General features: G+C 38.9%; 2 protein-coding genes across 5 annotated transcripts in view; one reads left to right on the top strand and one right to left on the bottom strand.

Annotated features, from left to right (window-relative positions):
• LOC127349842 (guanine nucleotide exchange factor VAV3) overlaps positions 1-7,526 on the bottom strand; it is a 47,969-nt gene extending 40,443 nt beyond the window's left edge. For 2 of the 3 annotated variants that reach the window (XM_051375853.1, XM_051375946.1), the window contains exons 1-2: positions 7,139-7,526; positions 3,660-3,776 (exon numbers count right to left, since the gene is read on the bottom strand). In XM_051375853.1, the coding sequence (XP_051231813.1) occupies positions 3,660-3,776; positions 7,139-7,342 (321 nt within the window). In that variant the 5' untranslated portion in view covers positions 7,343-7,526. Of the gene's footprint in view, positions 1-3,659; positions 3,777-6,298; positions 6,354-7,138 lie in introns of all 3 variants that reach the window. The other variant, XM_051376021.1, reaches the window with a different exon arrangement.
• A 3,313-nt stretch (positions 7,527-10,839) lies between these two features.
• On the top strand, positions 10,840-19,689 carry dcaf8 (DDB1 and CUL4 associated factor 8). 2 transcript variants are annotated; one of them, XM_051376351.1, is made up of 13 exons: positions 10,840-11,098; positions 11,619-11,692; positions 11,821-11,916; positions 12,142-12,776; positions 13,017-13,157; positions 13,288-13,382; positions 13,678-13,788; positions 13,929-14,059; positions 14,671-14,778; positions 15,007-15,137; positions 15,486-15,605; positions 15,968-16,084; positions 17,457-19,689. In XM_051376351.1, the coding sequence occupies exons 2-13, from the start codon at positions 11,656-11,658 to the stop codon at positions 17,562-17,564; spliced, it is 1,830 nt and encodes a 609-aa protein (XP_051232311.1). In that variant the 5' UTR covers positions 10,840-11,098; positions 11,619-11,655; the 3' UTR covers positions 17,565-19,689. The 2 variants fall into 2 exon arrangements, with proteins under 2 accessions (XP_051232311.1, XP_051232397.1); XM_051376437.1 differs by lacking the exon at positions 10,840-11,098 and adding an exon at positions 11,107-11,441.
• Positions 19,690-21,190: the final 1,501 nt, after the last annotated feature.

The following is a 21,190-nucleotide window of genomic DNA, read 5'->3' as shown; positions in this document are numbered from 1 at the left end:
CCTGCTGTGAAACTTGTATTTTATGTAATTATAAACATAATAATATCATGCTCCTATCTCCAAAAAAAAATCCCAGATTAGCAAAGGGCGGGGATTCATCTGTCAGTTAACTCTCCTATCTAATAATTTCTCTGGTTGGTATATGAAGAAGATTCAAGTAACAGCACTACAAATGAAATGTGTTCTCAGGATTTGGATTTGCAGGCATGGTTAAAAAAAGATAGTTGATGGGGTTAGATATAACAGCCTGTCAATGTGCAGTTTATTGCCTCTTCCTGTGTGAATGAGTGCTGTGGCTTTGGCTGAACCCAGGTGTGCATGTCATCTCAAAGAGACATGTTTGTAGTGCGAGAGACCAGCTTTAAAACTGAAAAAGCCCTCTGTTTCTTTACAAGTTATTTACAGAGCAGATCTCTTTCCTGAAACAAAACAAAACGTCTGCCTTTGATTAACATTATTTGAAATATGGCGTTATGTACTTTCTCAGCTCTAATATTTAGTTGCGTCATTATTCCACAACTAGACACATGAAACACACCTTGGGCCTAAAGGTAAATAGATACGAGGACATGAAATGCTGAAAATTAATCCGCAAGATTTTGTTCTGACTACATTGTGTATTAAGAGAGAAAAAAAATTGATGAATGATTTCTGTGGTGCTCTCTGTGAACTCTGTGAAACTTTATCACTATCAGTGTAAATTTCATTCTCACACATCACACCCTTCACTAGATAGCAGATGCTGGGCTTTTTTTTGCAATACTCTAATAACTAATCAGTCCTTCAAGAAAACAGGAAGAAGCCATATAAATACACTAAAAAAATCAAACGTTTGTTCACACACCTGACTTATCGGATGATTTGTCACTTACTTTAAGCCACATGTGACTTGAGAAGCAAAGCCACAAGCTCAGCTTAAGTCCAACCGCCATGGTGAGTGTGGCCTACTTACAAAGTGTATCTTAAATCACCAGAGCACCAAAAAAATAAGAAAGTAAACGAAAGGAAAGTTAACCCTAACCCTAAGACAATGTCATAAATCAAATATGCGTGTTTTTCGTCTAAATTATACACATACACGTGTGAACAAAAAACTAATTAAATGCAATAGGGTTTCATTTTTAAGAACTTCAAACACACAGCAAGTTAAAGGTATATCATTTGATTAACCCATGCAAAAACTGAAGTGTAAAAACTGTATATTTTGGGTTTATGTGTGGGTTATGTAATTTCCAGGCAGGCAACAAAAAGAGACTCGAGGACATCAAACAAACGAGATATCAATTAGTGATCTTCCGAGGACTGGTGACTAGTTCTCCCCCCGTTTCCAGTCTTTATGCTAAGCTAACTGCCTTCAGGCTGTAGCGACATATTTACCATACAGACAAGAGAGTGGTGTCAATCCTCTCACCTGGCTCTCGGGAAGAGAGCAAATAGGTTTATTTACCTTGAAAAAAAATCCTTCAGTGTAAAATGCTCTTCTCCGTTCACTTGAATTTACTAAGCAAACCTTTTGCTTTTACAGTCAAGGCTGACATCATTTTAAGTTGAGGGGAGAAATAAACATATTGCTTGTCTCTTCCCTTCATCTCTCTGGCCTACAGGCTGCTGTATGCAGTCAGCGTGGCTGTCAGGGGTGAAGTCTGTAGTAACTCAGCAGAGGAATGTAGGTTAGAGAGCTCTCATTAGATATTCAGTGGACTAATGCTCCGTCTACGGGCAGAGTTGGCACAGCTCAACCCCAGTGGATTAGACTGGCTGAGATTTGAGATGTTCTCTTTTGAATGTTTTTTGGAAAATAAGGAAGAGATTGAGCATTTCTTGTTCAGCTGTACAACCCTTCCTGGAGCCATTCCAACTCAATCACTCTAACCTGCAGACACCCGTATTTTTTAACTAATGGTGAAAAAAAAAAAAGTAATGATGCAACGCAATCTTCCCCCTCCGGAAGCTTGTTTGACTGATGGACAACCCTTGAACATGACTGAGATTATGCAGCTCGGCTTGGATGTACTGTACATATTTGCAGGCAGCACCTCCCCTGTGGGATTATCAGCAGCCAGATTAACTGGAAGCTTCTTTAGAACACAACACTCTGAACTGAAAGAAAAGAGTCTGTGTGGGAAACTGCACGCAAAGCTCAATATGCAATCCCTCACACCAATGACCCCTGTATATTCTCTGCAGGAAAGTGAATTAAAATGTTTAATCATGCATAATATGCTTGACTTAAGTACTTTTGATATACCTTTTGCCTGGAGAATTCAAATCTGTATGAGTTTTACAATCACATATCTAACATGAGTTAATTGGTAGACAAAGTTGACTTTCTTTTAAAAGCGCGAACAAACGCAAAAATAAGTTTAACATTAATATAATTACTATGATCATTACATATCATATTTATACTGGATCGAATGATGAGAAAATGTTTAGTGAAAAATGTCAATGGATTTGTGCTTAGCTCAGCTAAAACAGAAGGTGTGGACATTAATTTAATTAGTACAGATTAATGCAAAGAAAATAAATGTCAATAGTTCAATGGTTTGAAATAACTAATAATGTATTTCCCCATGGATAACCCAGAGATGCTCCAAGGCAAAGCTATGCACCGAATGCACTGATCTATGGAAATGTGTGAGTGTGCTTTCTTCCACAGAGTTAAATAAGGGTCCACTGAGTAGCTAAGAGGAGCGCACTACAAACCCACTGACCTGGTAACACTGTGTACACACAGCTCCCATAATAACACAGCAATAAAAAGATGTCAACCAATCCCTTCAGAAGTGCAGTCGAAAAATGCAAGACCGAGCATTGGGTGGACAAATACTGAACGCTCTTAAACTCACTCACACACCATCAGAAGGAAGGACATCACACCCCTGACTGCCTCTATATCACACGGGTCTTATTATGCTAAACTACATGTATTCCCCATAGTATATCTGAAAAGGTGATGCACAGGCAGGCACATTTATTACTATATTACTGCAGTATACACATAAAGATTACAAATGCAGTGATGCACTTCATGTTTAATGATTTCTAGTTGTCTTTGAGCAGTTATGTTTATTAAACACATACACTATGGAGAATAGTAAGTTTAACATGAGTGCAGGTTGTGAGTGCAGATTTCATTCAGATTTTATTTCACAATGAAAAATACTTCATATTTATTATTAATTTAATTGCAGATGCAAACCAAGGATTTTAGGTAACATTATTAAAAAATATATATTTTGCTGTCTTTGAAGAGTTTTGTCTTACAACATTTTCTTTTGAAACATCTTTATGTCATTTTCTTGCCACTCAGTTATTTTGCAAGTTAGAACACAGTTTTGACGTTTGTGTCACTAATTTCCCCTGGTTGTTTCGAACAGCGCAATCATCATCACACAGCTGTAACAGATGTTGCATGAATTTAACAAACAATGTGCTGAGTCAAACTGATTTCCCTTGTAAAAGCGCTTGTAAAAGGTGCTAGATGCTCGAAGTTTCAAGACTTTCAAAAATAACTGCAACTAGGTAAAAAGGCAGCTAAAAGAAGGAGAGCAGAAAAGAACAGAACGGAGGAAATTTGACCATCGTTTGATAATATCAACATACGTGATTTTTGTGTTTTTGTAACAGAAAAACAGAATGATGGATGTGGTTGTTACCTTTCCAAAGTCTCGAACATCGAACAGATCGAAGGCTTCAAATAAGTCACTTTTCTTCATCTCAAACACCTCACAGCAAGACATCAAGAATTTGCGGATGTTCTTCAAGCAGAGGAACTGGCAAGGGATGGAAATTATGTCAATTTAGTATCTCCATTACGCACAAAAGAAATTTGTAAATATTTTCATTTTTTAGAATAATGTACGGGACAAAATATTTATTGCATTTTCTGTAATTCTATTAATAACAACTAATGAGTTGCTTCACCCAAATTACAAAATAGACAAATACATACAGTATAACAGCATATAGCCGTATCTTACCATGCAGAGCTTTAGTTTTTACACACTATATTCTTTTTCTTTTTGCTCTCAATGATAAGGTGATGCATTTCCACACATTATTAATCCAAAAGTATTATTGCTTGACAACCACCACCTGAACCAGTTGCAAAATTAAAGGTTTTGATCACCCACATTACAACTGCAAAGGTTTTTGGAAGCCCGTGGCTCAGATTTCTCAGTACTCACAGCATTTAAAAATTACAACTAAAACACTGCATTCTGCATTTCTTTACAGAAACAAACATTGCCCACACAACCCAGAATAAGCTGCCAACAGTTTTTTCTTCTGGAAGACCTTTACCAAATAGATAGCCCCTATGATCTGCTGAACTGTTGACCTCCTGGTCTGTGGATTATTAAGAGTAACAGCAACTGCTGCAAAACTATATGTATATTGCCTGTGTGGCTACCACTGAGGTTAGTTGGAAAGCCTTTTCTGACACATGAATTATGTTTTAGTTTTAGATATTAACAGTATAATGAGAGTACAGTGAACTTGAAGTCGCCTTTATAAAAGTGAAGGTGAACCTTGTGCATGCACACACACACACACACACACACACACACACACACACACACACACACACAGCAAACTGAAAATGAAAACTGGAAGTTTCGCAATACGAAATGAAACCACTAACCATGTGCTCTTTTGGTGTCACTTCCTATTAGGATCTGTGTCTTATTGGGAAGTCCGACAACTTTCAGAAAGATAATCAACTTATGGTTAAGGGTTCGGGCTTGGATCACTTACACTAAATACACACAGTAAACTATTAAAACAGTAAACAACTGTGCCAGCATAATTAGCTCTTTTGCACATTATTAAGTAATGACTAAACTAGAAACTGCATATGTGATGGTTTGCAGTAATAACAGAACTGTAACAAGATTCTTGAGAATAGATAGGCTCTTTTTTATCACGTCAGCTCATCATGGAGACGCCTGTAATCACTCCACCGCCCCCTGGGGCCCTGTTTGTCTGCGGAGGAAGTGCATGAACATGATGGCTTTGCACCACCACCAGCCTCATACTTCTGATTACAGTCACAGCTCCGGTGTATATTCACTTTCTTCACATATACTTTGAGAATAAACACAGCATCTGCAGCTTCACAGATGAAAAAGCAAAGTGCAGGTCTTTCTTGGTACAATACATTTAAAATGATTGTGAAGGAGGGTTTGTATAGGGTTTATTGATGGCGTGCTTAGTCCTGTTCCTGTTGTTTTAATCTACAACTAACTATTACGCTTTTATTTTGTAACATTTTACATCATTATCTTAACTGTGCTCATATATTTTGATGTTTAGCACACCAAAGCACTGATTTGTCTGATGCTGAAGTCTCTCTTGAAAGATTTTGTTTTATTATTGTTGTTCTCTCACTTTCCCTACAGTACAATAAAAATAGCAGTTCTGAACGCATTTTATCATAGTATACTGCACTTTTGTCCTCCAGTCCATTACCTTCATGCCCCTCACGTCAGCAGGGCACAATGAAAGGCCATTTAAAATCTGGAGCCCACTGACACACATGCCTTTCTCGACCATACACAGATGGCCTACAGCTGCAGGCTATGGCTATCCATTGTTGTTATGCCCTGGGTTTGCTTTCACTGTCTATCAAGAAAAGTGTGAGTGGATATGCAACGCTGCAGTTTATAAGAGAGCGCATGACAGGCTAGGAAACAGCTTTTATTTATTACAGGAGCAAAGATTTTTTTAAGGCAAAATCAGTCATTTTGACTAGATGTCTCCATTTGTGTATGATAGTTTGTGGATGATGCAATTAAAAACTGTTCCTTTGAATACATGTTTTTAGGAATCTCTCTTGGCACAGCATTTCAATAATAGATTTATTACAACAACTGAAAAAATTTAATCTTTTAATCTAATCTCGCAAAAAACAAACTATGTGAAGTCTAGTAACAAATTATTAAAACTACTTGCTTTTTTGTGTGTGTGCACCTCACATCATGGTCAATGTTTACAAATCAGTCCCTTGACCATAATACGTTAAGATGTGACCAAAAAGTTTGGTGGAGTGTTCAGAGTCTGACTATGTCATATGTACCATAGTTTTGAGAAGGCCTGATAAAGATCTAATCACCTGCTATGTTGCCTGAATGAAGCAAGTACAATTTGGTGCACAGGAAGTCTTGTTCTTAAAGTGACATATTGCCAAAAGGCATGACATTATTAGTGATTATTCTGGTAAACCCACCCAATTCAAGTAGAGTATACTGAAAATGTATTGCTATAAACATTAGTTCTTTTGTTTTATTACACCTACCAGTGAGATTTACAACAACTCTCTTCTTCAAGAGCGCCCTGGCCAAAATAGGCATCTGTGGTAGAAAATAAGTTTTGTTATTTTGAGCTTTTACTGTTCATAAGCGTAAGTGATCACAAAGTGTCTGAATGGCTAACTATATGTGTTATAAGACTTACTATGATACTTCATACTCAGTGGCAAGCAAACTACAAGCTTCGGCACACATAGTAAAAGTTCCCTAACTAATGGGTGGATCAAAGCCAGGATTTTATCAGGCCTCTCCAGTGGCAGAGGGAAGAATTATGGGTAAAAAGAGGTCAATTGGCCAAAGCCACAGGCTGAGGGACATATAGCACTCCCTTGGTTAATCAAAACCAGTGTCAGTTGCTTAAAAGTACAACAGACATATGACTATCATATTTAGAAGAAGTATACAGATGAAGATGTGTCCACGTCAGACGATAATCTCCAAAATAAGTCTGTCAGAGGACACTCTGTGGTATTATTTTCTAAACAGTTTACAGTGCTGGAAGAGATGGGGTGTGCCACCTTGTAAACCTACTTCATGCATACCACAGTGTTCATGAAAATAAGTGACCATGATTGGTTTCGAATAACAAAACTAATTCAACTTTACACCAGCACCTGATTGTTAATATGCAAAGTAATATTAACTGGCCTCGCCTGACATATAACACAAGAGGTTTACTGATAAGACATGCTTTAAGGCCCATTAACGTCTGGCTACACTCATTTGGATATCCGCTAAATTCTTTCACAGCGGTTTTGCAGGTCCTCTGCACACATTACAACCACAACAAGTTGCTTTGGAAGCAAGAAATAATCGGTCTAGGATACCTGTGACATCTGTGGTCTGAGATTGATCTCCTTCAGGTTGATGGTGTGAGGTTTCAAGTTGTTCAGTAGCTGGCACAGCAGCACCCCGTCCCGCAGGGTTTGCGCCAAGTCGAACACCTGCGCCGTGTCCGCAGTCACCCGGTGGTTCTCAGGCAGCACGTTGCAGCTGATCAGCCACATCGCACATTGCCTCCAGTACTCCATGTTGTCGGACAGCGGTGAAAACAGCAGGATAATGCCAAATTGTTAAAAGAAACTTTGTCCCTATTTTAAGCCTGTGCGCGGCATGGTAGCTGCGCTCACTCAGCGCCGTCCGTGAGTCTCTCCAAACTCCAGCATCGCCTCTGGAGGACAGAGAGAACTGCTGCAGCTTATGAGCGCAGCACAGCTGGGTAGGCTGCCGTGAAACCCCCGCTGTCTGTGTGAACTTCCCCTTCCTTCTTCTGACATATTTCCACAGAGGTGGTCGTAAGAAAAAAAAAAAAAAATGTGCAGATATATTTGAAGTAATAATCCCCTCACATCTAAATTGGGTTGGCCGTTTCTGCAGAATTATTTTAAAAATCCCTGCAGAATCCTGTCTTTTATGTTAATAATACGGTTGAGGTGACAGGTGTTTCTCATGTCCACTAGCGTTTGTAAGATACGCATGCAAATGTTGACCTAATTTTTAATTTACAGCTTTTGGCAGCTTGTAAAACCTTTTAAATGGTTGTTGGTTTCATTGTATCTTTAGACCTGCAGCTAATGATTATTTTTATTGTACAAAGAATATTAAAGTGAATATGAACAACAGTTTAGTCAATAAACCACAGAAAGTACAAAAGTTAGTCCAATTGGGGTTAGGGTTAATTGCTTGTATTGTCTGACCAACAATCCAATAGTAGGCTATATAAAAACTACCAAATCCTCACATTTGAGAAGCTGTAACCAGCAAATATTTGACAATTTACTTGATAAATGACTTTATTGATCTTTAAAGTTGCTGGCGAATCATGTTTTGTCATCACTCACACAGTTTATCTCTATTTGTTCTATGAGAAATTATGTGTACTGCAGAGTAATCCTTTCCCCTCAGTCTCCAACTCTCAGCTGACATTCCATGTGGATTAAAAACAGCTTTGACAGGTGACTATAATCTGAGTTCTCTGTGGAGTGTATGATGGGCAGCTGTGATCTCTATGTTTCAATTTAGTTATAAGTTAAACCAGATAGAAAAGAATCAGGCAATCTTACAGAGGCAGAAGGAAGGACATCCTCCTGCCATGGGATTTACTGTAGATCGCTGTCATTAAACCCATGACATAAACACAGGAAGGAAGCTGAGGGATCCCATCTTGTTTTACCCTGAGTGAGTGAAAGAGCCAGATGTTTCCTTAGACACTGCTTAGCCTCATACATTTCAACTCATATAAGTATTTCAAGCAGGGAAGCTTGCTCTCTTGATTAGTTAAATGCAAAACATCACTATAATACAATGCAAGCACTCATCTGATAGCACACATCCGATACTGTCTATATTTCCCTGAAAATAAAAATGGGAAGAACAACCCATATCCATAAATGTATAAAAAGTTGCACAAACACCATAAAAAAACTGACGACTAATCTAATAGCATGTGCTTTAGTTGAGGTAAGATAAGAACTGGCTAATTAGATATTATTAATAGAAGAAAAGAAAAGAAAAAGATCAGAGGTTGGACCAAGTCATTGTTTTGCAAGTCACAAGTTAGTCTCAAGTCTTTGCACTCAAATCAAGTCCCAAGTCCTAAACTTTCAGTTTCGAATCTTAAACAAGTGAAAATGTGCTCTTCACCAAATGTAATACCATTTTAACAACGGAACAAACAAAAGTAAATGAACCTTTCCAGTTGGAATTTTTTCCAACTGGGGCTCAGTAATGTAACAACCAGATTGAATGCTGTTGAATTGGTTAAAAGAAAGTGGATCTAGGGAATTAAGTGTCAGTTTGCTGGGAAGGAATAGAGTTAACATTAGTTGATTCAGAAAAAGGAAATGAACTGATTCGTGGCACACTTTTTAAGTAACATTCTTTTTAATCTTTAGATGGGGGAAGGTAAAGTCTTTTTTTTTTTGACAGCTCAATGACTCTAAAGTAATCAAATTTGTGACTACACCATGCATGGATCATGCATACTGGTAAGCCAGCAGCATTGTGCACACACTATTAAATTCTTCCATTTTTGTGGGGGGATTTGTAATTCAGGACTTATACTTGTCCAGAGTCAGGAAACGGGCAGGAAACATCGCTGCACATCCATCACACCCTGGACACAACCAGTTGCAACGTCTCCCCTCTGGTAGGCGTTACAGAGCACTGTAGGGCAAAACACACAGACACAGGAACAGTTTGTACCCACAAGCCGTCACTCTGATGAACAGTTAACTCCAGACACACGGTGTCAGGAACAATCTCTGTACAATAACTCTGAGACTCTAACATCCACTGTAACTGTAAATTCTTTATATTTCTTTTTTTCATTGTTAAAATTACATTTCTTTTTGAAAACATAAATGCCATTGTATAGTAGTATGTATATGTAGTATTTATACCTGTACATAGTAGTTTATGTCTGTTTTGTTGAGCTTGTTGTCCTGTTTATTTAGCTATGCTTATTCTGTGTATGTACACTGATAACAATGTAAAACTGGAGTCAAATTCCTTGTATATATGCAAGTGATTCTGATAGCCATAGGACTCGAGACTATAGTAGCCACCGGTATTGGGCTTTGGCAAAACATAGAGGAAAAGGCTCCCGGTCAGTAATGTATGATGCATATTTTAGTTGACCAAAAAACATTGACAACAAAAAATTTTTACAATTGGGGAATATAAGAATCCCTTTAGGCCGTCAACAATGATAAATGAAAAAGTAAAGAGAAGAGAATCGGAGGCAGCTCATTTTTATTTTTAGGTGCTGCTGAAAAATAGCCATTAGAAGAACAATAATTAAGAAAATAAGCTATGTGGAATTTGTGAACAAGTCACTCTTTAACCTCCACACTAGATGCACATTAACAAATAGGTGATATATCTCAGAAGAAAATAATAATAATTATGATTATTATTATCGTTATTATTATGATTATTATAATAATTATTATTAGTATTATTATCGTTATTATTATTAGTATTATTATCGTTATTATTATTATTATTATTATCGTTATTATTATTATTTCGTTATTATTATGATGATGATTATTATTATTATATGATGATTATTATTATTATCGTTATTATTATTATTATGATTATTATTATTATCATTATCATGATCATTATTATGATTATGATTATGATTATTATTATGAATAATGGTTGTTATTATTATTATCGTATCATTATGAATATTATTATTATTATTATTATCATTATTATGAATAATGGTTATTATTATTATGATTATTATCGTTATTTTTATTATCATGAATATGATTATTATTATTATCGTTATTATTATTATTATTATTATCGTTATTATTATTATTATTATTATCGTTATTATTATTATTATTATGAATATTATTTTTTTTATTATTATTATTATTATCAGCCATCGCGTTTCTCCCCTGTCGACTATTTTTTTTAATCTCCTCTGTAAACTTCCGGCGAAAAAAAAAAACGACGCGAGCACGACACCGGAAATGGAACCACAAAAAAAAAAAAAAAAAAAAAAAAAGAAGAAAAAAAAAGAAGCTGAACCGTCAAAACATAAACAGAGCAGTCAACCTTGTGTGAACGCAGCTAGCTGGCTTCATAGTCTGTCTTTTACCAACGGCTTTATGCACGCATGCCTAATGTCGTGTGTTTGCTGTAAGACAATTCCTAGTCGAGGCACTTAGCTAAATTGCTAAGCAGAGAGGTGGAGAAAATAAATCTGCAATAAAGATTAGGAGTAAACTAAGAAGTACGCCTCGTCGGGCCTTCGAGTAGAGGTAACGCTAGCTGTGCTAGTTAGCCACTAAAAGCAACGTTAGCTGCTGGCTCGCTTTTTGACAACCAGCTGTTTTTGGTTGTTAAGCAAAAGCTGACAGCACTATTTTAGTTTCGATATGCGCTAGCCCCCACGCAGTCGTGTTAGCATCAGCTTCCGTTGATAACAGTGTCAGGTAGTCGAGCACTGCAGAGGACAGTGCACTGTTAAACACCACAGAGCAGAATCGGGCATTAGTTAGGCCCTGTGAGACAGCTGGTAGTCGAGTTGGTTTGTTGGTGTCGTTTTGTGCAGCGGTAAATAGCTGCTGATATTAGCCAGGCTGTGAGTTTGGAAGCTAACAGGTAACTTGTGTCCCCCACGGTGCGGCGTGAGTTGTTGTCAGCTAGTTCAAGCAATGATGTCGGGCTTTATTTTTTTATTTTTTTTTTACAAGTTGTCTGTTCTTTATATAAGCCAGTGTCCGTTTGATTAATAAAGAAGGTTAATGTTGTGTGTTGTGTGTGTGTGTCACTCAAAAGGTACTCCCTCGGGTCGACGCAGGACAAAGGAGACAGAATGGCCGAGGCTGACGGCAAATCCACTGTGCTCAACGGTAAGGGATCGGTGCAGGGACATACCTAACCATATCTGTGGGGGGCTGCCATGCTCCGTGAGCGCTGAGAGTTAACCAGGGCACATGTGTTGTTTGTTTGTTTGTTTGTTTGTTTGTTTGTTTACCAGGTGGCTCTGAAGAAAAAGAACCCGGAGAAGACCAGCACAAGGAGGAAGATGCCTCTGAAAGCAACGAGGGACAAACACAGTCTTCATCTCAAGATGGTAACTGCCTTCTTGTGTTCTGTGAATATTCTTGTTATGGTAGAAACTTTGCTTATATTTACTAATCTTAATTACATACATCTTCACTATTCTGCTATTTCTAACATTGTTTGAGTTTAATTTTCTCACGTTTGTGGCAGCCTGATAGGATTTAACATGTAGTTGAAACTCCCAATGAGACAGCGATGCCCTAACCTTATCCTCCGTGGCTCCCTATTTCTGTAGCTCCCAAAGAAACAGGAGAGGCATCCAGAGACAAGCCTATGCCAGATGTGGAAGGAGAGACAGGGACAAACAGAGACGGAGAGGAGGAAGAAGACACAGACAGCATGGATGGCAGCGGTCTTTACTCCCTGACTGAGGACGGTGAGAGAGAGAGCGAGGGAGGGAGACGAGAGAGAGCAAAGGATAAAGACGGTGGGAAAAGGGCGGCTAGAAAGAGGAATAGACCTGACACTAATCACTCCACCAGCTCAGATGAGGATGACGACGAGGACGAGGAGGAAGAACAGAAAGATGATGAAGACGATGACGAGGCTATGGAGGCGTGGCTGGGAGCAGAGCTTTCTGACCTGCGTGGCCCCGTATGGCGGGCAGTACCCTCGCTGCGCTACAGGGAGATCGGCAGGAACTCGCACCAGTTTGTGAGGCGTGTGTGTGGAGCCCGTGGTCTCGTGCAGAGGCTGGAGCTCCAGGGCCGACTGGAGAGGCACACGGGCTGCGTCAACACGTTGCACTTCAACCCCTCGGGCACACGCTTGGCTTCAGGCAGCGATGACCTGCGAGTGGTGATCTGGGACTGGGCTGTCCGCCGTGCTGAGCTGGAGTTTGACAGCGGCCACAAGAGCAATGTCTTTCAGGTAAGGCAAAACAAATATCTGTACATGTTGAGAGCAAAGTATCGGATGATTAAGGACTAATGGTGAGAGGAACCAAAGGTAAAGAGAGTAGCTCAATGAGGGATAGTGATTATTTAATATTAATGAATTGTAAATGATAACATTTGCCAGAAAAGAGAGCAGACACAGATTGGTATAGCTCAAAGCGTATTGTGGTCAGAAACTTAAAATGAGTCTCCTCCCTGCTCTTAATGTACACAGGCAAAGTTCCTGCCTCACAGTGGAGACTCCACCTTGGCCATGTGTGCTCGAGATGGTCAGATCAGAGTGGCTGAGCTCTCTGCCACACAGCGTTGCAAGAACACCAAGCGGGTAGCACAGCATAAAGGTGCAGCACACAAGGTGAGTGTTTGTACTGTATCTGTGAATGTAAGTCTTAAGGTGCCATAAATTGGTAAATATATATTTAGGACTCTGATAGCCTGATGGATTAAATGTGTTGTTTTGTTTTTTCAACTCATTTTTGTTCAAGCTTGCCCTTGAGCCAGATTCCCCCTGCTCCTTTCTCTCTGCTGGCGAGGATGCTGTGGTGTTTGGTATTGACCTGCGTCTAGACCGCCCCGCCAAGTGAGCGATAACATTATTTAAGTTTACCAGGTGTAAATATAGTCTTCTGTCTTTCTGTAGAATTTCTAAAGTGACTGGCTTGTGCAATAAGTGGGCAAAATATCATACGTTTGTAGTGTTGTTTCGCAAATATGCTGTCTTCCAGTCAGTGTTGGTGAACGTCCACTTTTAAACACGTTCCTCTTTGCCAGTTTTCCGTGTGTTTGCCATATGTCTTTGTGATTTTGAAAACCTTTCTCCTTGCCAGAGCTGATAAGTGTTTTTCCTTTGTGTCTTCCTCACATTTGTGCGGCAGTAAACTGGTGGTTGTAAAGGAGGGTGATAAAAAAGTAGGGCTGTACACCATCTTTGTCAACCCTGCAAAGACACAACACTTCGCTGTCGGGGGACGAGATCAGTATGTGAGGTATGGACCAGGTTGTAGTTCTAGTGCTGAATGGGATGCAATGTAAATAACATAATAATATTTGATATTGTTGCTTACTGTTTCTTAGATGTTACTATAGTTTCCCCTCTCTCACTGTCTCTTGTTCCCACCCTCTTCAGGATCTACGACCAGAGGAAGATTAATGAGAATGATAACAATGGAGTTCTGAAAAAGTTTTGTCCTTCACATCTGGTATCCAGTGAGTCCAAAACCAACATAACCTGCCTTGTGTACAGTCACGATGGCACAGGTAATGAACTCGCACAGTGAAAACATTTAAAGAACAGCGCAGCGTTTAAACAGTTCTATATCGCAAGCACAACAAAAATAAAGACAAGCAACCGCTCTCATGCAGGGTGTATGGAAATAATTCAATATCCTTGTGACATGATTTAATTTTCTTGCAACCTCTGTAATTTATATTGGAATTCAATTTAATTATCTTTACCTAACTTCTCATTCTGCTATGAACATGTTTTAGAAATATTGAAAATAATGAGCCCTACACTTTATGCTTGCTTGATTTATTGTTTTAAAATGCCCAAAGTTCTGCCCTTCTTAGCCTTCCTGATGCAATCACTATGCAATATCGGCGACAGTCAAACACAATAAGGTCTGTTCTCACTGAATAAAAAGCATTAGTATGCTCTCATGTTTGCAGAACAGCAGTAAGGTCGGTTTCAGCGGCAATTGCTTGAATTTTCTTATGTCCCAAGAATATATATTTTTCTGGGATCAAAAACTTAGCTGAGCTCGTCTGAATCATCTCTTTATGATGAAAGGCCCAGATCATCTTCATCTCAGCCTTCAGGGCATTAACGGAAATTTAAATGACTGTTTGACCCTTTTTTGTTTGTGCAGAGCTCCTGGCCAGTTACAATGACGAGGATATCTACCTGTTTGACTCCAACCACAGTGATGGAGCTGACTACCGCAGGAGATACAAGGGACACCGCAATAATGCTACAGGTGTTAAATTCAGTTCCCAATTCCAGCAATAATTTATTACAGTAATAAAGTAGTGCCCTTTTAATTTTCACACAGGTTTAAAAGTCAAACTTATCAGCTATTGCCCAACTTTACAAGCATTTGGCTGATGGCTGATCGTTCCTGCTGTTACAGTTTGGATGACGGTTTCTGGTCAGCACACAGACTGATGCTATAACATCCTCTTTCTTCCTAACCTCTTTCTCACAGTGAAGGGGGTGAACTTCTATGGGCCATGCAGTGAGTTTGTGGTTAGTGGCAGTGACTGCGGACACATCTACCTGTGGGACAAGTACTCTGCTCGCATCGTCCAGTTCATGGAGGGAGATAGAGGAGGAGTGGTGAGTCAAAGAAAGAGAATAATATATTCTATATCTTTTGGGGGAAAGGCTGTACAGACACACTGGTGGTTGGTAATGTTTCTTCTGTAATCTCTTTGTCTTAGTTGTAATTACCCAGTATTTACCCAGTATTTCTTTTCAGTTACAGTGAAAATACTATTTTCAATATATTTTAAAGATAAAAATACACTTGGTCTATGTACTGGTCTTACTAAATAAAGTCTGGTGTATCTTTTCTTTAATGGTAGTTAGCTTTTGATGCTGAAACACCCATCCCAAGAATATTCTCTATAAGATTTCTCTTCATATTACCATCTCAGTCGTTTTCTCTACCCTTGACAACTGCAGGTGAACTGTTTGGAGCCACATCCCCATCTGCCAGGTATGGCCACCAGTGGGCTGGACCACGACATCAAACTGTGGGCCCCCACAGCTGAAACACCCACAGGACTTAAGGGTCTAAAAGAGGTATTCTATTCTGCTCAGTTTTATTCATTCTACTTTACTGTTTTTGCCTTTGTTCTGTTTATTGTGGTAACATTTTACCCACTTATTTCTAGAGACACAGGGATTCATTGGCATCACTGAAAACTGTTTTTTAACTAAATCAAATTATTTGGGACATAATTCAGCATAATAGGAATGATGTCAAAAACTACAGGACATAAATATTATAAAAAAATAATATTTTATTGTATTTTCTTTATCTAATCTGTGGCTATGTTTAATTATGGTAACACATTAGTTCTTTAGGGACATATTTGCTGTGAGTGCATTCTCTTGTTTACCACATTCACACCTGTAATAAACTATTTGTTGTGTTTGTCAAGGTGATGAAGAAAAACAAGCGGGAGCGCGATGAGGACAGTGTGCGCCACGGTGACCAGTATGACACCCAGCTGCTGTGGTTCCTGATGAGACACATGAGGAACAGACGGCCCCCAAGGGTGAGCTCTCCAACACTTCAGAATTATTTAATTGTGTTTTGGGGTGGCGTTGAAAAGACATGGGCATGGGAAATGTAGAATCCAGGACTTTGTTTGTAGTACGCGACCTACAGGGCCCCCTAACTAAACCCCAACCCCTACTACATTACTGGAATACCCCTTAAATAATATGTAGGATGCAGTTGGTATCATAGAAAATTGGAGGTCATATGGAAACTGTTACTGATTTTCGGGTGACTACTAGTACTGCTGTTCTGCTTATTGACAGTTGGATGCTGTGACGTGCAAAGCATAACAATGCATCCTCAAAGGCAGGAAATAGGAAGACTGCACACTAGCAAACATGGGTGTAAACAATGCACAAAAATATACAAAAGAATAGACTCTGCAGATGTTTTATTAGGAAGTAATTGTATTTTAGTAACACTGAATGTAAACCAAAGGAGGCAAAGGCAGGAAAACGTATGTGGCATACATAATGTTTGCACGCACCTTTTAGACAAAGGGGAACCAAGCCTGATGGAAAAAGTGAAGACAAGAATGATTAAGTAAAAGAGCTTTCAGATGTGACCAGTGAACAGATGACAGGTGGATCAAATGATATGGAATCTATTGAAAAAAACTAAATACAGTAATACATTCACTACCAAGCCTGTTACCAACAATGTTATCGTCACTTCACTTCTTACCTCTGCTCTGCTCAGACACACAGAGAGCAGAGGAGAGGAGAGAAACTGGTGCAACAGCAAAATGCATTAAAGACTTTCAGGGCTGAGCTGAAATTAAACGAGGGCACATAAATTAGATAAATAGCATAAATAAAATATTTTGTTTCTTTTGGAGGGAGGCAGGCCCTTCAGGGGAAACACTTCCAGCACACATTCATTTGCCTCACGAATAACAGCAATTCCTCGATTATGTTGATTGTGCAAAAATTGTGAATGTGTCATTGCCTCAACACGAGTTGTATAAGCTCATCAAAGCAGCTGCTGATAAAAGGCACAATACTTTTGGCTTAAAAAAAAAAAAAAGCCTTTGTGTTTTAGTTGGAATTTTCAACAAAGGCAACGGCCAATAATACGGGCCCACCTTTGAGTCAGATAAGCAGGGAAAACCGTGTAAACATAACTTTTGTTTGATTAAGAAGGGAACAGGAACAGAAATTTGTTGTCATCTGGAGGCTGAATCTTTTGGAGGGAAATGTATAAGAATTAGCATTCCAGGGTGGATTTACTGGTAATTTTGCACTGGAAATGTACAGTACAATTTCTAACATTAAGGACCAGCTTGGCCAGATGTTTGCAAACTATTTCAGGCCCTATTAGTCTCATTCCCATGTTTGTCTGTCCTCCTCTTGTTTGTCTGGACGCAGGCCCGCCGCGAGGGTGCAGATGCAGACACAGATGAGTCCTGGAGCTCTCCAGATTCCTCTGATGAAGAGGAAGGGGGTCCAGACCACGTCCAGTGCATGTCCTCCTGAGCCACACACATACATACTTAGACACATGCACACACACACACACATACGTACATATACATACACACTTTATTGCCCTTGAATTGATGCACATAGGCAAGCACTATTGACACACTGGCACACTCAAACACTGACAAGCCACAGACTGGAGGTGTTTGTTTTTTTTTACACACATACAAACTCATACAGATAAACACACACATTTACTTAAACATAGTTTTGAAGCAGAGTGACAGAGATGCTTAAACGCCTGGTTTCCCAGCAGTTGTGAGTGTGCAAACAGTGACTACAGACTGCACACACACTTCCAGATTTTTGAGAACTGTACAAAGAGGTTTAGTGAGTGCTTACATCCCTATAAACCACTTGGAGGGTCCCCCTTTGCTTGCCCATACATTATCTATATGCTCTGCCTAGCCCCAGAACAGAACAGAACAACGTACTGTGCGTGCATGGCAACAAGCACCTCCTCTTTAGGCACCCTGTAGGAAGCTATACATCACCAGCACACACCAGCATCCCCCCCCTCCCCTTCTCTTAGTAACACACTTCCTGCTCTCAAACGTTATGTACTGAGGAAAGCGAGAAGGGTGTAGAATGGTACCCTAAAACAATCCCCTACGTGCGACTTCCTTTAAGATTTGAACGTACAGAGGGGAAACTCCAGGATCGCCCCCAGTCTCATACCGAATTCTGGCCCTGAGCTTGTGCAGCTAGTTGCATTTATCACACGTTTTTCTTTCCGAGGACTACTAAAATCCCTACATGCTGCATCACCCTACATGCTGCCCTCAGCTAATCCCTCCCCTCCTCTCCCCGTCACCCTCTCCCCTCACTACTGAGTGCACTTTGAATCAGGGATGCTTTAGTTCGAGACACAGACAAAAACGTGCACTGAGTGTGTGATCCATGGGGGGGGGGAAGAGCTGTTGTCTCGTCTTGTATCTCTCCTTTTGAAAACCCACAGTGAAGTTTAGTTTGTTTCTTTGAATTTTTCGAGTGGGGGGGGGGATATTTTGCACTTGAGCGTTTTTTCGACAAAGGAAGAGGAGGTTTCTTTTGCTTCCACCAGCCTTTCCTCCTCCTCCTCATTCCTCTTCTTCTTCCTCCCCTCACTCTTCACCCCTGACACCAATCTTTGACAGGAAATCTTCAGTTCAACTCTCTAGTTGAACATTAAAGTCCAGAGGCAGATGGTGTTTAGCATGTGCATAGGATACGAGAGCTGTCGTTGGGTTCTGTTAGGGAACTGTGTAATTTTATAGAGCCAGAACCGACCTGGATCAAATTGTTATCAAAAGGCTGCCTATGTGCCAACGGAGATTGGACTAACAAAGGTCTCCACCTGTCCATGTGGCTCCTTTTTTTAAAATCCGTCTGTGATGGTAACAGTCTCAAATCAATTGCTGAGTAACATTTCTCAGACAAACATTTGAACCAGGTCAGTTGTTTGCAGCCATCACACCACTTGTGAGGAAATTTCCGCCTGTGCTGTATTGACGTCAGCTCAAAGAGGAGGACAGAGGGGGCGGTAGGGTCAATATGCTTGCCAGTCATTTGTTGTGTGAGAGCGATAAAGTCCAGCTTATCTCATTTTCTATGAGAACTCTAGTTAGTTGAATTTATATGTACATATATAAATATATATTAAAACTGTAAAAAAAAAAAAAAAAAATGCTGTTTGACTTCAAAAAAAGAAGAAGAAAAAAAGATGTCAAAACATTTGATTGGTATTGATGCAGAGGTTTATATTCTATATGAGGAAAAAATACTTTTAAAATCCAGAGAAAAAGAAGTTGACTTCAGGCACCATTTTTGTTCAGTTTCTCCTCCTATGAATGACATCCCTCTGTTATGAACAGAACCTGCTGTCATTTCAAGTATTAAAGTTTTGATTCTCTTTCTTGTTCAAGAAGAAACAAAAAAACAGTATTTCCTTTCTAGATCTTAATCCATCATTTGAGACGGTTATATCCAGATTTTCCCACTGGCTATTTTTGGCATCTTGTATACATAATAAGGCTTTTGATGAACAATTTCTTTTCCACCACTGCCTAATATTGCGTTCTACCAGGTCAGTTGGAAATATGTACGATTCGTGCAATAAACAAAAAGACAGTGCTCTTGATGTCGTTGCCCTCTTATTGTCTTGTTCTGTGTTTTGTTTGTTGTTGGAAAATACTGTATGTATTAATTCATTTATTGGTTGATTTAAGTGGCCATAAGATGTTTTATTTGTTTATCTGTGGAGAGTTGTCACCAGGCTGCCAGAAACATTCACATATACTTTGCAGAGTTTGAGAAATAACAGGGTTATTAGTGATGTCTTTGGACTAATGCAAGTGATAGATATTCTGATTTCTTCATTTTTAAAATGGATTTTTCAGAGTGGGTAAGATGTCCTGACCTTATATCTCAAGTTTTATGTCAAGCCTCAAAAAGACTGGATCCTACATTACCCATAATGCAACTTAAGTGTCTTTCATGACACCATCCCCTGTAGTAATGTCTCTGAGACTCTCCCAAAGTTTGAAATTCAGGCTTTCTATTAAAAAGTCCAAACTGAAACTGACCACGACATAATCAGGGTTATTTTCTCAGACTTTGGAAAGCTCCGCTAGAGCCACAGAAAACACTATATACTCTGAGTCATTATACTATAACTATATACAGTTGAATAATACTGAGTCATTATACTATATATAGTTGAAAAATACTGAGTCATTATACTATAACTATATATAGTTGAATAATACTGAGTCATACTATAACTATATACAGTTGAATAATACTGAGTCATTATACTATAACTACAGCTGAATAATACTGAGTCATTATACTATAACTACAGCTGAATAATACTGAGTCATTATGCTATAACTATATACAGTTGAATAATACTGAGTCATACTATAACTATATACAGTTGAATAATACTGAGTCATTATACTATATACAGTTGAATAATACTGAGTCATTATACTATAACTATATACAGTTGAATAATACTGAGTCATTATACTATAACAATATACTGTTGAACTGACTAATCAGGTTTACCATTAAGACTTTCTTGTAAGACTTTACCAAGAACAGTGGATTGTGACATTTCCCGAATAATTTCTTAAAACTATCTCATGTTTGCTTTATAGTTATTGAATATAGGATGTCTTAGTTCAAGCATGTAAATAAAAAAATCATTTATATTTGATCGATTTATTAAATCAGACGACATTTTGATAGTAGGATTAGCACAGGTGTAGTTTTAGGGTCCCTCTATTGTGTACACTGGCTCAGTGTCACAATGTCATGGATGACTGTAGCACTTGAATAATACAGCCATTGTTTTATATGTATGCTGTGGAAACGACCTATTCTATTAATGGAAGTTTCAAGCAGATGCACTTCCTTCTTTTTCCTGGATGTTTCCAGTATGCAAACTGAGGAAGGACATGCGTCCAGTTTACGGGTTGAGTACAACTAGATGATTACGCAAAAGTCAAGAGCATAGAGTCGTTATGACTTCCAAACATTTTGGAGAGAAAAAAAAAATGTAATCCGTTTCCAATATTACTCTCTACGTGTTGATGAGCACATTAGCTGCCTTCGGTTCAGTCCACACCTTCCAC

This window comes from Dicentrarchus labrax, unplaced genomic scaffold (assembly GCF_905237075.1).
Source record: "Dicentrarchus labrax unplaced genomic scaffold, dlabrax2021, whole genome shotgun sequence".
NCBI classification, from domain to species: Eukaryota; Metazoa; Chordata; class Actinopteri; family Moronidae; genus Dicentrarchus; species Dicentrarchus labrax.
Note: the sequence above shows the minus strand (reverse complement) of the source record. Positions and strands in the feature narration are given on the sequence as shown.